Source organism: Macaca fascicularis, chromosome 9 (genome assembly GCF_037993035.2).
Source record: "Macaca fascicularis isolate 582-1 chromosome 9, T2T-MFA8v1.1".
NCBI classification, from domain to species: domain Eukaryota; kingdom Metazoa; phylum Chordata; class Mammalia; order Primates; family Cercopithecidae; genus Macaca; species Macaca fascicularis.
In genome coordinates, this window is record NC_088383.1 from 119,277,769 (window position 1) to 119,293,823 (window position 16,055).

At 49.1% G+C, this 16,055-nt stretch overlaps 1 protein-coding gene across 4 annotated transcripts in view; it reads left to right on the forward strand.

Moving 5' to 3' along the window:
• The first annotated feature begins 1,949 nt into the window (after positions 1-1,949).
• The window catches only part of MXI1 (MAX interactor 1, dimerization protein), an 81,128-nt gene continuing 67,022 nt past the window's right edge, over positions 1,950-16,055 (forward strand). For 2 of the 4 annotated variants that reach the window (XR_012418200.1, XM_005566405.5), the window contains exon 1: positions 1,950-2,426. Coding sequence is in view for 2 of the 4 variants with exons in the window: in XM_005566405.5 (XP_005566462.1) it covers positions 2,153-2,426 (274 nt within the window). In the remaining 2 variants the exon portion in view is untranslated. Of the gene's footprint in view, positions 2,427-3,028; positions 3,244-3,816; positions 3,901-16,055 lie in introns of those variants that run through there. The other 2 variants (XM_074002689.1, XM_074002688.1) reach the window with 2 other exon arrangements.

A 16,055-nucleotide genomic window follows, 5' to 3' on the forward strand; every position in this document is an offset into this window, starting at 1 on the left:
AAGGTTCTACTCTATCGTAGCTAAAGGATGCAGCGATCACCCAGGCAAAATTTGTCACAAGATGGAAAATGAGCAAAGAGTATGTGTGGTATAATTATATTATGGTCCAAAATGAGAATACGTCGGCTTTAAAATGACAATTGCTAATTGTTCCTCTCATAGCAGCAACACGTTATTATGTTTTTAAAAGTGCACAAAGGCTTTCTTGAAGGCTCTGGGAGAGTGTGTGCATGTATACATATTCTGTAAGTTTTATACAGAGTATTTCACAAAGAAATGTATTTTCCTTTTTTTAAAAGAAAAGTTTCCATGACCTGTAAGAGTTTTTCTTTCTTTCTTTCTTTCTTTTCTTTTGAGATGGAGTTTCACTCTTGTTGCCCAGACTGTAGTGCAATGGCGTAATCTTGGCTCACTGCAATCTCTGCCTCCTGGGTTCAAGAGATTCCCCTGCCTCAGCCTCCCGAGTAGCTGGGATTACAGGCATGCGCCACCACGCCTGGCTAATTTTGTATTTTTAGTAGAGACCGGGTTTCTCTATGTTGGTCAGGCTGGTCGCCAACTCCCAACCTCAGGTGATCCGCCCACCTCGGCCTCCCAAAGAGCTGGGATTACAGGCCTGCGCCACTGCGCCTGGCCATCAAGAGTTTTTATGACAATGTGTATGAAGCTGCCTCTGAGTAGGGTGGCTGCATCGCACACCTCCAGGGGGCAGCATTGTCTTTGTCCTTTATATAAATGGTTTCCCTGGAGGAAAACTCCAGGTGACCTTGCAAAGTAACCATATTTAGATGGGCTTGTCATACAGATATTTTCCAAGGAAGTGCAGAAGAGTATTGTTCACTACATCTTGTTCCTTTCTTAGATACAAGTTACATCAGAATAGGGGACTCAGGCCCTTGCCTGGGTCTGGATTGGAAAAAAAAAGATCTTACCATGGGCCAGTCTGTGCTAAGTCAGATACAGTTTAGTATACAAGCATCTTATCAGACATTTCAGTGATGTGGAAACTTAGGCCAAGAGAAGTTTAGGGACTTGTCCAAGCTCACACAGTCTGTATGCAGCAGCGCTGGGATTTGAACCCTTTCCTATGGCACTCTAGAGCAGCCTTCAATTATCCCCTGCCGCCTCCAGTACTTCCCAGGGCTGGAAAGCATCCATGATTGCTGACAGCAGCGGCAGTGAAACAATGTCAGCTGGGGAAGGGGTCTTCAAAGGCAAAAGGTGGAATTCAGTTGGGGAGGAGGGTGGTTCCTGAGCTGCCACTTCTGCCTTTCAAATAAAAGGGAGCCAGGTGTGGAGGCATCCTGGTGTGAGCTTTGCACAGCTGAACCACGGCTGGGGAGACGAGTGTGGAGAGGGATGCTGACATCTCCTCCTACTTCTGAAAAATAACTTTGCATTTGAAGGGAGAAAGGAGTGAGTAAATCTGTAACTCGGATTTGGACGGCCTGGGATTTCATTTGGCTGTGTGAAGGCACACACAGGTGCCTGCAAGTGTGTGCATGATTACGTATGTATGTGTGTCTGTGTGTAGGAGTGTTTGTGTTGGGGGTGGGGAGATCTCCTGGTTACATACTGGTTCCCTTCTTCCCATTTGGATTGGGGGCTTTTATTTAAGTCATAGCAGCCACCATGTATGGAGACCTAACTATGTGCCAAGCATTGTGCTGGACAATTTTTGAGGTATTATTTTTCTGTGAAAAAAGTAGTTTGTTTTTATGCAGGTGCACCCAGAGACATCAAATATTTTTTTCCATTCCGGTTAAAACAGTGTTCTACTCTGTGGTAAGTCTTGAAGAGAGGCAGGGAAGGCTGCGGGGACGGGCAGGGGCGGTCCCGGCCTCGCTAGTCTCCACCTTTTATTTTGACCGGTCCGATGGCGACAGTCTCGCACTAGGACCCAGGCGCCAGAGCGCCTCCGTCTGTCCTGTAGGTTCATTCAATCTCCCATACACACAGACCCACTGCGAGACCGACACACACTCCCATACACTCACACACACAACTGCAGGCAGCGAGGCTCGGGAAGTCAGGCCGGCTCCTCGCCCCGGCGCCTTCTCCTCTCCAGCCGGCCGGGTCTCCCTGGGGACCCGGAGCTCGGCCGGGCAGCGCAGCCCCGTTAGAGACGAGCTCGGCGGACCCCCGTTGCTCCATGGGCAAACGCGGGCGGCCGCGCAAGGAGGCGCGCTGCGAGGGCGCGGGGCTGGCCCCCTCCGCGCCCCCGGTTGTGCCCCCCGCCGCGGCCGCGCCCCAGCCCCCGGCCCTGCCCGAGGAGCCTGCGGGGGCCAAGCCCAGGTGCCCCTTCTCGGACATTTTCAACACCAGCGAGAACTCGATGGAGAAGCACATTAACACTTTTCTGCAGAACGTGCAGATTCTGCTCGAGGCCGCCAGCTACCTGGAGCAGATCGAGAAAGAAAACAAAAGTAAGTTTGGGGGCCCCTGCTCTTCCTCGGCGCCCGGCTCTTTCTTTCTCCCCCACTTGGGCGACCCCTGTCGCGAGCTCGGCCCGTGCCCCCCCCTACCCCCCACCACACACATCCAGCCCTTGGCAGTAAAGCCGATGACACCGGAGAAAGGACACGCACGCACAAAGCTGCTAAAGATGTAACAAAGACGGGCAAGGGGGAGAGAGGGGCCTGTCGGTGCGTCGGTCTGTCCGTCTCCGGCGGGCTGGGGCTGGGAGGATGGCCCAGCGGAGGAGCGGGGGAGTGGTGTTGTTTGCTGACAACTGAGCCGAGAGCTCATCTCTTTGAGGTCGCCTTTCTTCCTTTTTTTTTTTTTTTTTTTTTTTTCCGGAGCCTTCTCAGGCAGACAAGTGTTGTTTTTCTGTCGCTCGTTCCTGGGTGGGGTGGGGATTAGAAGCCGAAAGTTGGAAACCATAGGCAGAGCTCAGAGGTTCCAGAAAGAAAACACAGACACACACTACAACAATAACAACCAAACAGCTCTCCACGGCGTGGGCTCGGCTCTGTCTCTCTCTCTCTCTCTCTCCCCCCTACTTCGCCTTTTTCCTTCCCTCTCGCAGCAGGACTGGGCTCAGGCCATCACGTCCACAGACACAGTCCCCCAGTTGCCCTGGGGTGCCACCGCCCCCCCCCCAAAGAAAGAGGCCGGCGGGGCCAAGCAACGCCAGCAGCTCGCCCCGGACACGCCGTCCTGAGCCCGGGAAACTTGGCCGTGGGGACGCGGCTAGAAGGAAACTTTGGGATCTTGGAGAAACAATAGTTGGGGAACAAGGTGTGGGCTGTTGTGTGCTTTTTCTTTATTTTCCGGGAGACGGCTCCTGAGTGAGCGCGCAGGGCAAGCAAGGCAAACGCCTTCCTGGTCGATTTCTACCTCCCCCCACAACCCGCCCACCCCCAGATTCACGTGGAGAATAGTGCGTGGGTGGGGGTGTGCTGGGAACCCCACCGTGGCCTGGCCTCTTTTTTTGTATTTATTTGTTTCATTTTTGCCACTACCAGCCAGGTCCCCCAGCTTTCCCCAGGCAGTCGACTCAGCGCCCTAACGGGGGCACGCGTGTGCAGCGTATCCAGCACGGTCCTCAGAATAATAGCTGTGAAAAGGAGGAAGGGAACTAGGCAGACAGACCGACAGACAGGAGGAAACCGGGATGTTTAATGTGTCCGAACAAGTAGGAAGATCAGTGAAGTGCGAGTGTGTGTGTGTGTGTGTGTGTGTGTGTGAGAGAGAGAGAGAGAGAGAGAAAGAAAGAAAGAAGGTCCCGATTGCAACGTGTCAGATCTTGCAACCTTCCCCCCACCCAACACAACAACCCTCAGACACAAAAACACCATTGCTGACCGACACCCCAGGTCTTTAGGGTTAAAGTAACCGTGTGTTGGTAGCGCAATTATGCAGACGCTGTAAGGCCAAAACAAGGATTTGTGTTGCGAGGTCGGTGGTGCGTTCTTTTCTTTCTCTTCTCGCCTGTTTTCCCGGAGTGCTTGGGTTGCGAGAGAGGCGCATCGCAGGCTATGCAGCCGAATCGCTTCGCAATTATTCATGCTGGGGGGGGCGGGGGGGCGGAGGGTGGGGGGAAGCTATGTGTGCATTTGTCTGGAGGGTAGTTTCTGAAAAGCCAGAGCTGGTGGGGAGCTGGGTGAAGACGTGGTTTTGTTTGGTGTGTTTGCTTTTGTTGCAGGGGGGAGGGGCGCGATTTCTTTAGCTACCCCTATCCCCGGCTCCCAGTTCTCTGGAGTCTGTCCCGTGGCTTTGACTCTAACTAGGGGTACACCCCATGAGGGCACCTTGGCAGTGTGTGGCGAAGCTGGCTTGTCCCTCCACCCCAGCCCCCCACCCCCGCCCGCCAGCGAGGTGTATGGAGGAGGCGGTCGGAGCTTCCTCAGCGTCCCGCCCCCACTTCGCACCCGCTCCGCAGACAATCGGAGACCTCCCCCCGCCCCACCCCGCCGCCCTGGCCGCCGCCACCTCGTTGTTTACCCCGTGCCGGGGCTCCGGCGTGGCCACCAGTCACGTAAGCAGAGAGCCAGGCGCGCTGGGCTCGGGCTGCCCCGCGCGGGGCGGGCCCGTGGCGGCGTAACCGGGCTCCAGAGGCTGGTGAAGCCGAGGGGCTTCCTTCCAGCCCATCTCCCGAAGCGTCCGCCCTGCAAATCTGCCGGCCCCCGAGAGGGGTTTGGAACCTTAGCGCCCTAGTCTAAGTCAACTTCGTGTGCGTAATAAGTCCCTCGGCCCCGCAGCCCCCCTCCTCCGGCCGGCTCCCGGAGGGAGTATTTTTAGCTCTCTCGCCTCTTTTCGCCGCTGCTGTTTGGCTCTAAATGACGTGATGCCAACGGCCCCCAGATTTCCCCGAGAGCTTGGGGCGCTGCGCTGTGCCCACTTTGGCTGCAGAGACCCTGCTCCAGGCTCTCGCCCGTCTCCAACAGCTCGGACAGGCTGGGGTGACCTCCGGCAAACTCCGTGCGACCACCCGCCAGGCCCTCCGTTGTTCCCCTCGCAAAGAGAGGCGGCCCACGGGGGCCACTTTATCCCACCCACCCCCTCTCCTCCCCTCCTTCTGCCCGGTCTAGGTCTCTGGGTACGGAAAACGGCGGGCCCTACATCTGCCTCGTTTTATGGGGGGCGCTTCTTCGCGCTGGCGGCGCTCGTCGTTGTTTTCTGCTCGCTGCACACAATGCCCGCGCGTCACGGCAATCCGCGTGTGCACAGCAATAACGCGAGTTGGGGGGCGGGTCGTGCGTGCGCCCGGCTCGGGCACTGCGGGTCGTTCTGCGCGCGCGGGGCTTGTTTTGCTCCAGAGCTCTGCTTTCCGAAACGCTTACATCATTCAGTCGTTGGGGGAGGGAGAGGGATCTGGGCGTTCCGATAGGATTCCAGCATCTACCGGGTCCCTGGTTTCTGGAAGGCAGCAAGGACCCTAGCTTTTTAGTTATTATTATTGGGGGTGGGGTGAGGTAGTTTGTTGTGTACTTTTTTTTTTTTTTTAGGTCACTACTGCAAAAGGGCATCGCTGGCCGACTCAGGTGCACAACCTCCCCGCCTTCATTTCAGCGAGTTCCCCTATAATCACTTGATCTCGGTTTCTCCGCCTTCTCCTCCTCCCCCTCCCGGCTAGAGACACATGGTTTCCACATGGAGACAAACTTCTTTCCTCCGACTGGACTTGACCTAGCTGCGTCATTCAGCCAATCGGCAGCTCCAGCCTCTTCTGACGTCACGCGTTGCTGAGGCCGGAGGCTGCGGGGGTGGAGCCAGGATGCAAGCCAGGAAATCTCCCGGAGCTGTAGTGAGGCCAGCTGGTCCAGTCTCTTCTTAAAGGGACGCTTTTCTCTCCGGAGATGAGTGTCGGGCCCCGATTCTCCATTTCGGGTTCGGTGAGACCTTTCTGAGATGCACGGTGGACCCTGGTCACGAGTTAACACGTTCCATTTTTACTGCTGTTTGCGAAGTACTTACTTGGCAGGAGCTTGCCTTATTTTCCATCGTAGCCAGAACTGCTTTTCTTTCCCTTGTTGAGGTTTCCGTACTGGTAGTGTTCACCAAGTTGTGGCCACATTGCTGAATTATTTCTAGTGGAGAGGTTGAGTTTTCTTGGAGGAGGGGTTCAAATTAAGTCACCCGTTGTTGACTGTTTGCTGTGTGCAAGGCAGGGGGATTCCCTAGGAAAGGCAGGTACATTCTCCCAAAATTCCAACTGATGTGAATCTCTACGGATCACAAATTGAAGGCCTCCAGAAATATTAATCAAGAAGGCTGTGACCCTGTTACCATAAATTCAGAAATTATATGTAAATAATCTCTGACATCACCTATACGCATTTTGAGTCCAGTGGAAGGGTGGGAATTAAGGACTGACTCATAAGTAGAAAAAGATTTTGGAAAAGGTTAAAACTAAAAGAGAAGAAGAGATCCATAAAGGGATGTTATGTGCATAAAAGCTGACTGGCAGGTAAGTGAAAGAAGCTGTGAGAGCAGGTAAGGTCTGGAGGAGAGAAATGGGCTTCCTAGTGTCTGGGGGAGGTTGCTTTGGAGGCAACACTTAAGATAGGGAAGGGCGATCAGATGAGAGTAGAAAACCATAAGGCTCCTTGGAGTGGATCACCTGGGTTTGAGGGTGGGGTGCTTTCCTAGGGGCATGGAGAGCCCAAGAAGCAGCCTCTTCCTCCTGGCAGGGGAAGCTGCTGTTGTGTGGTGTCATTTGGCCCCACCCTGCCTTCCTGACTTCATCTCCTTTGCCTTGCCCTGAAACCTCTGTGTCTGTCCGGTAGATCCACCAGCAAGCAGGCTTCACAGTCGAACCTCTGTGCTCGACTTAGACTCTTCTACTGTCTAGAATGCCTTGATTCTCTTATTCCCCTAGGGATATCTGTATCCTACCTTCTCTTCAAGACTTAGGGCAGTTCCCACCTCCTCCAGGAAGCTGCCCCTAGGTATTTCAGCCCATTTGGCTCTATTTCTTAAGTCATTGTACTTGAGAGAATGAAACCTTTGCAGTCACATGGAGCAGGGCCCAGCTTGCTACTCTACTGCTTACTGGCTTTGTGACTTTGTACACAACTTACTTAGCCTGAGGTTCCATTTCCTTTTTGCAAAATGGGGATAACAATAGTATGACCCTCATATCATTGTCAAACAACTAAATGAGGCACTGCACTTAAATATTTAACGTACCTGAAATATAATAGGTGCTCAATAAATAGCACCTTCTCTGAGCTTTGATAATCAGTACCATGCACTTCTCTACTTGCTTCCTGTGTGTTAGCTTTATCTTTACAAGGACATTATTAGTAACTTAAGAGAAAAGATCACTTACAGTATTCAGTGTATGTTACCCATTGCATATAGCACACCACTGGGCATACAGTAGTAGATCCTTAACGTAAAGTTTTTGATTGGTTAGATTTGTCATTTACTAGCTATGGCACAAGGATCAGGTTTGGAGGCCAGGGAACACATGACAGCCTTTCTGAGATTTGGAGAAGAGTCAGAAATACTGTTCTCCAACTCCCTTGGGTGATGAGACCAATCCCTGTAAGAAGATGATAGTTGAGACCTGAAGAGCTGAGACTGCATCCTGTGAACAGCTGTGACCCTGAGAACAAATAAGAAAGTAGGAGACTAGAGTGACTTCTGCTGAAATTGAGGGCTTTGACGGCAACTAATGTTCAAGCTGGTTGCATTTTTGCATGGCAACAATCTTATGATGAATTCATACATTTTTCAAATGTACATTGCACGTCTACTATGTGCAGATGCTTCTTTCTGAAAACTCTGTAGGTTGAAATATGGTGGGAGTGGAGTAGGGTATTTGTCTTTAGTGGAGTTATGTGAAGAGCATTCTTACATCAGGCCCTATTTCCTCTGCATCCCAAATTATGTTCCCCAGATTTAACTTATTTTTTCCAGTTTTAAATATGATCTCTGCTAACTGGTAAATACCAGAAGGAGGCTTTTTTGAGGATATTGTTATGGCTTTCAGAGTCACAGAGCTCCCAAGGACTGCATGCCCTGGAAAAGGGGATCCAGGGAAAGGGGACAAGGCCTTGGAAGTTAGAGAAGCTGAATTGAGCCATTCCTGGTTTGGGAGCAAAAAGGAGGCTCCATTAGCTACCAAGGCAAAACAGTAGCTGCTCATCCATCTCTCATCTCTGATCAAAACACTCTCCCACGGACACATCCAGAAATGGGGATTCATCTGGGGATGCCTGGGCAAAAGTCTAGAGGTGAAACTGAAGAAAATGAAGAGGGTGCCGGCATGCAGCAGCAGCAACTAATTGTATGGCATAATATCAATAATGGCTACCATTTATTGAACACTGACTATATTGCAAGTATGAGGCTATGCATTCATTATCTCCCTCGATCTTCATGCTAACCTTCTGATGGATGCAATTTTATTACCCCCTTTTACAGAGGAGGGAACTCAGGAGCCGGGATGCCTGGTAATTTGCCCAAAGGACATATAGCTAGTAAGTGACAGAGCTGAGTTTTGAACTTAGGCCTCTAATTCCAGAGCCTGTGCTCTTAACCATATACACATGTACTCATTTTACAGCCAAGGAATGAAGTCCAGAGAGGTGAAGTGACTTACTCAAGGTCAGCCAGGAACCTGAAGCAGAGCTGGTATTTGAAACACCTTGTTTATTGTCCAAGGTCTTCTTGTACACACCTTGCTTAGAAAAGGTTTAGAAGTGAGGCTGGAGACAGAATAGCCAACCAGAGTTTTTTTTTTTTTTTTTTTTTTTTTTGGTCTTTCAGAGTTGTTCAACTCTCCTGGCCTTAACTCAAGTTTAGGGCTCCTAGGAAACACCACCCCCTCCTACTGCCTTTCCCAAGTCTGTCCTCTGGGCATATTAGAGGACTTGGGGCTGTTGCTATGGTACTGGGGCCAACAGCAGGTTCATCAAAAGCTGGGTCTTTTGCCTTTTGAAAAAAAAAACCAAGCCCTGCAGAAGCGAATTGGCCACAAAGATTTGCATCAGTCATTGTGGCTTGTTCTGTTTTAGATCCCCCTGCCTCCCTACCCCACCCCCTCCTCCCTACCACCACCACTTTCTATAAATACAGTTGGATAAATATTGATTTAAACTGGGTTTATGGAGGAGAAGCACATGCTTGCCTTGGCTTGGTCTTCACTTAGATACCACCAGTATGTCAGGCCTGACACACCTAACCCCCGACAGCTCTGGCTTCCAAATGTCCTGTTTTGGGGAGATGAATTGTGGTTTTGTGGCTTTTGAGTTTTTTTTTTTTTTTTAAGGAGAGAAAGAAAAAGAAATAAAAAAATAACAACCCAGCAAGAAATGGGAGTTTTCCTGCAGAATGAGGCAAGCAGTTTTCAGCATGCAGAAATGCGGGAGCTTTATGGTAATCTGGCCTCCTAAACTATTCTTCTCCCTTCCAATGTTTCTTTCCGGTCCACTTCAGGTTTTTTTTTTTTTTTTTTTTTTTTGAGATGGAATCTCACTCTGTTGCCCAGGCTGGAATGCATTGGCACAATCTCGGCTCACTGCAACCTCCGCCTCCTGGGTTCAAGCGATTCTCCTGCCTCAGCCTCCCAAGTAGCTGGGTCTACAGGTGGGTGCCACCGTGCCTGGCTAATTTTTGTATTTTTAGTAGAGACGGGTTTTCACCATGCTGCCTAGGCTGGTCTCGAACTCCTGACCTTGTGTTCTGCCCTTCTTGGCCTCCCAAAGTGCTAGGATTACAGGCGTGAGCCACCGCTCTGGGTCCAGGTTTTGTTTTTGAAGGAGGCAGGTAGTACCACAGAGCATCAGGTCCAGAAGGAGCCCCAGAGGTCACAGAGCATCCATCATCTGTACAGTCATGGAGTCTGAGACCCAGAGAGGGACACTGGCTTGCCCAAGATGACACAGCAGAGGCAGAACCAGGTCTTTCTGGGCTGTGTTCCCTCCCACTTGATACGAGAATCAGTTCCAGGTAGAGTCCCAACCTGGGCATTTGTTTCACAGGTCCAGTGCTCGTAAAGTCAGCAATTTTCAAACCTGGTTTACTGATCCCAGGGTGTGTCTGGTTATTGCAAAGGTCGTTGCAACATTCTCAATAGTCTTTCAAAATGAAGCTAATTTCAATTTGCCATACTTAGAAAAATACTGTCTTTTACATTGGGGGGTGGGAGGAGGGAGGAGCTAGAAGATGGTGGCAGTGTCCAGATGGCTATCTCAAGCCTTGACTGAGGAGGAGGAATTCAAGTCTCAGGGGATCCTGCTGGAGGTCAAGAGTGGAGCTCTAGACTCACAGTGGGGAGAGAGAAAAAAAGAGAGGGAGGGAGGACGGAAGGGAATGGGAGAGGCTTCAATTCCCCAGGGACAGACACCTGCTCTCTGGCTCTTCTAACTTAAAGGAAGCAATTGTCTCTGATGTCATTGTATCCGAGTGGCCTGGCTAGAGGTGTTAAAGCTGTCAACAGCTGACTTGATCTTTGTGGTCAAAAATAATGGGCATTTGCCACCATCATGCTGAGCAGGAGGCTCCTTCTTTGCTTCCTCATCTTGGCAGAATGTGTGCTGGGCCCCTTGCTTATGAAATGTTTTGAAAGTTCAGGTGACCCTTGCTTTGAGCAATACACTCTAGGAAATATATGTAAACAGAATTCTTTTTCAAAAAAAATTTAGAGAAACCTCTTGAAAAGCCCTTGTGGCAACTATTTTAGTAAGATGTGGAATTACGTTGTGAGCCATTTTCCCTAAATTTGTGTTTATTCATTCATTTATTAATTAAAACATAAAGAGTACATACTTGCTTAATGGGAGGCACTGGGCTAGGTCTTGGAGGTAGAGTGCCTGCCCTCATGGAGTGTATTATTGTAGTGCCAGGTTTTAGAGGTAGAGTTCCTGTCCTCATGGAGTGTACGATTCCACTGCCAGGTTTTAGAATTTCACTTGTCTTAAAGTGAACCCCAACAATGCAGGATGGCATTTGACTTGAGGTTTTCTGTCTTTGGTTCTAGCCATCGTTATAGACTGAATAAAAATTTAGCCTGAGCTTCCTAAAGGAGTAGTTCCTTCCCTCCCTGTCTCTTCTATCTATGTTTAAAATATATACATATTTTTGGAGACAGGGTCTTGCTCTTTACCCAGGCTGGAGTACAGTGGCACAGTCTCAGCTCATTACAACCTCTACCTCCTGGGCTCAAGCAATCCTCCCTGCCTCAGCCTCCCGAGTAGGTGGGACTATAGGAGTGTGCCACCTTGCCCCACTGATTTTTTTACTTTCTGTAAATACAAGATTTTGCTATGTTGCCTAGGCTGGTCTCGAACTCCCGGGCTGAAGCAGTCCGCCAGCCTCGGCCTCCAAAGGTGCTGGAATTACAGGCGGGAGCCACCGTGCCTGGCCTACAATCCTTTGTGTTTTTGTGTTTGTCCTTGTAATGTCTACAGATGTATTTTTTTTTTCTTTTACTGCCTGAGCTTAGGAAACTGTAAACAACATTGTAAATAAATACATTCCACTCTCAGTTCTTTACAGATAGGGGCCTTCTGCACTTGGAGGATTGTCCACACCAGCATCCTCCCAAGTCCACTCTCCTGTACAATATGCTCTTGGCCACAGACCTCTAATACCCAACTCCTGTGTCTGTAAGGAAATTTAGACACAGCAAAATTAGAAAGATAAACACACGGTCCTGAGGGAGAGGGAGATTGAGAAATTCAAACTAAAGCCAATAAAAGGGGATTTGGATTACCTACTATTTGAAATTTCTTTTTCTGTGTCTTTATTGCCATTAGCAAGGATACTTGAATAAAGATGATTTGGGAGTAGGAAGGCTATTGTATTGAAGTGGAGGGCATGCCCAGGGTTGCTCTGGGCAAGTGAAAGCTGGTGTGGACTTTGTTTTTATTTCTACAGGGGCCCAGAAGTACCTTATGGTGCCCGTGTGTTATTTCCCTCTTACCTCCACTACAGCCTGACCGTCCTGCCGTATTTCTTGGCTCCCAAGACTGTGCGTGCCTTGCATACAACCTTCAATTTTTTCTACCAGTTGTAAAACTGAGCTAAGTTCAACAAATAATTTCTAAAACCTGCCAGAGAGCCAAGCTCTGTGCTTGGTGCTTCCAAAGTGAAGCATGTATGATCTCCAGTTCCATGTCTATATTCTAGTTCAAATGACAGACATAGAATTCAGTCAACAATTTTTGTCTGTCTTCTGGGAGTGTGATAACCTGTCCCCAAGAGAGCTGCTGACAAGCGCAATGTCTTCTCTGTTTTCCAAAGGAATGGTGATAATGGCCTCCTGTTATTGAGCATTTACTATGGGCCAGCACAATGCTACACGCTTTATATTAAATCCTCACAAACATCCAATATGCAGGTGCTGTAATAACCCTCATGTTGTAGATGAGGAAAGCCTTAGCTTTAGCAAGGCTAACTTTCCTAAGGCCACAGGCTAATAAATAGTGGAGTAGAGACTAAAACCTCAGGGTTTTCTTTCTTCCTAGAGAGACCTTAGGGCTCTGGGAAAAGCCCTGGGGAGTAAGAAATGTGCAAGAGGCAAGAATTGGAATCTGGAGGCCGGGCGCGGTGGTTCACGCCTATAATCCCAGCACTTTGGGAGGCTGAGGTGGGTGGATCACAAGGTCAGGAGATCAAGACCATCCTGGCTAACACGGTGAAATCCCGTCTCTACTAAAAATACAAAAGTTAGCCAGGCGTGGTGGTGGGCGCCTGTAATCCCAGCTACTCAGGAGGCTGAGGCAGGAGAATGGCGTCAACCCGGGAGGTGGAGCTTGCAGTGAGCCGAGATTGCGCCACTGCACTCCAGACTGGGTGACAGAGCAAGACTCCATCAAAAAAAAAAAAAAAAAAAGATTTGGAATGTGGAATGTTTTAACTTAGGCTGAGGGTCTCCTTGGGGATGCCTCCCTGGAGCGACTTCCTTTTCTCTCCACTCTTGCTAGGGTAGAGAGCAGGCTGTCAGAACCTCCAGGGCCCTTTGGGTGTTGACAGTGGAGCCAAATGGCTCCTTTCTCTAGACAGAGATGGTTTAGGGTGTCACTGCTTGCACGTGCAGTAGTACCTTGCCCAGCACCCCCTGGGGAACTCACCCAACCAGTAGGTCTCCTGTGGTTCTGCATACGAGGGTGTCAGGGTGTGAATCCACACCCTGTCAGGCTGTATTAGGCTTCTGGAGGCGCCCGAGCTTGTAGGGCAACTGGGCTGGCCCATACATGGAGCCAAGGGCTTCTGCCAGGGAAGCCAGAGGAGAGAGGCAAGTGTGAGCTGCAGAGATGAGCATTAGGTCCTCGCTGCCACTGTGACAGTGTGGGTCAGCTGGTTCCGGTCAGACAATGACATAGGCCAACCTCTTCCTCTCGCTGATCCAGAGTTAGGAGATAAGAGGGATCTTAAATATAACTGGGTTTGGCCGGGCATGGTGGCTCATGCCTGTAATCCCAGCACTTTGGGAGGCCGAAGTGGGTGGATCACCTGAGGTCAGGAGTTCGAGACCAGTCTGGCCAACATGGTGAAACCCCATCTCTACTAAAAAGTACAAAAATTAGCCGGGCATGGTGGCGGGTGCCTGTAATCCCAGGTACTCGGGAGGCTGAGGCAGGAGAATTGCTTGAACCCGAGAGGCGGAGGTTGCAGTGAGTCAAGGTCGTGCCACTGCACTCCAGCCTGGGCGACAGAGTGAGACTCTGTCTCAGAAAACAAAAACAAAAGCAAAAAAACCCAAAATGTAACTGGGTTCCTGTTACTTACTTTTTAAAAGCCCTTCAATAGTTTCCTGCCTCACTTAAAATAAAATCCGAACTCCTTGCCATGGCCTTCATCATTGCCGTTCAGAGTGAGTGTGATTGGAGGATGGAGAGCCTTGGTACCTGCTGGGAGCTTGTCAGAAATGAGACTCCAGATCTGCTGCAGCAGGATCTGCATTTGCCACAATACCCAGGTGATTTGTGTGCTCCTTAAAGTTTGAGAAGATGTCCTAAACAGTCTTTGTGATCATCCCAGAACTCCTCACCCACCCACCTAAACCTTACCCCACTTTTATCATTTATCCTGTATTCTACTCATCACAATTTACACTTACTCTACTTGCTTATTGTCAGTCTGGAGGGCTAGAATATAAGCACATAGAGGACAGGGACCATAAGTAGTTTTGTTCATTATTTTATCTTTGGCATCTAGCTTAGTGCCTGGCACATAACAGATGCTTAAGGAATATTTATTGAATACATGATGAGTTTTCTGCCTTTATCTTTCTGACCTAGTGTTTCTCAACACAGGAGCTGTTGGTGTGACAGTTCTTGTACAGATTCGTCTGGAATATGGCAGGATTTAACATCCTTGGTTCCCACCCACTAAATGCCACTGGAAACCCCCTAGTCGTTGTGACAATAAAAAAGACACTCCTACGATGTTTCTAACACCTCTTAGTGTGATGGGATTGCCCTTGGTTGAGACCATTGCTTTAACCAATTTCGTCTGACCTTATGCGATTGAACATAACATGATGTATGCTGTAGGGTCCAAGAGTCAGAAAATTCAGGTTCAAATCTTTTCATAGCCTTTGTGACCTTGGGCAAATCACCTAACCTTTCTGGGTCTTACTTGTAAAACAGGAATCTCAGAGGCGTGCTGAGGATTAAATGAACTGACTAGAGGAGCAGCAACGTGCATGGCAGCCCTAGTTACGTGGCAGCTAGTAGGCAAATGGATGCGTGTTGTTCTAGGATCTAGGGACAATCCCAGCTTCCTCAAATCAAACCACTGTTGGCTGGAAGAGCTGGTGAGATCAGCTACACCTTGGACAGGCAAGAGAATGTTATTTTTATTATAAGTGCTGCATCTGAGACTGAGAGAACTCAGATACAAGGTGGCAGGAGCTGGTTGTGTGGTTTGGTGTTCAGGGCCTGGCTGGACCTAAGCGTGACCTCCACAAGTTTCTGCTGCCTGGAGAAGGGTGGTGATGCCAAGGGGTGGGGGCAGGGCAACTCAAGGCCAGCTCCTGGCAGGGGAGGGAAGGTTACCCAGGGCTTTGGCAAGAATGTGGGGCATCCTCTCAGCAGCAGGAGAAGGCCTCTGGCAGTCTTCTTTATTTTTTAAGGCTTTAAAAACAAGTTATATCTAACTTTGAAAGAACAGACTATTGCAATACCAACATCTAGTAAACACAAGAAAAAATACAGTTTACTTTTGCTTTCAAATATAGATGCAGAAATCCTAAACAAAAATATCAACTCTTGGAACTGAACAGTGCTTCAAAAGAATCACACACCATGGCTGACCAGGTTATTTGCCAGATATTGCTGAAAGTCACAAAATCTACCAGCATAAATGATTACAGGCACAAATTAAAGAATAAATGTGATTACACTAATAAATGTTGAAAAGTATTTGGGAGGCATTTCTAATGAAGAAAACTACTTTGACACAGCAAAGATTGTTTCCTGTGGTGGTCTTTTAATTATAGTGGAAGGGTGAGGTTGGGCCCAAGGCTTGCGGTCATCACCAGGAGTGAAGGAGTTCACTCTGATGGCAACATTTCCTTGGGGAAGAATGAACCACGAACAGAAAAAACAGCACTCGGATCCTTTGGGAATGTAACTTGATCTTGATATTTAAAGGATTGGGCCCCACAGGTTTAAAAAGCTTGAGTTCTAACCCTTATTCCATCAGTTTGATAGACAGCTGTTGGCCTTCTGCCAGTTACCATACCTCTCTGAGCCTGAACTTTCTCAACTGAAAAATGGGGACTGTATTGAGAAACAAACTTAATAACACAAACTTCTATGACATAAACCTTGAAATGTTATTTGGGGAAATATTCACTTGGCATGGCCCTAGCAAACTCCTCCCAAATACCTTATCAGTAGCACCCTGGTGTCACCCCAAGTGGGGTGCTCCAGAGTAAGCAAGCCACTTAGATGTGCATGTTAATTGAGTCCTGCAATGCAGACGTCTTGGATCCAAGTTCATGCAAAAAAGAAGGAAAAGGACATTTGAGAGATTAACACATCCATTATAATCACTGAAATAGGCTGCTGTAATAAGGGCCATTTAATAAAATGTAAGAAGCCCTTTTCTAAGAGGGAAGAGATGGGTCAGGATGGAAGTCAAGTGCAGCT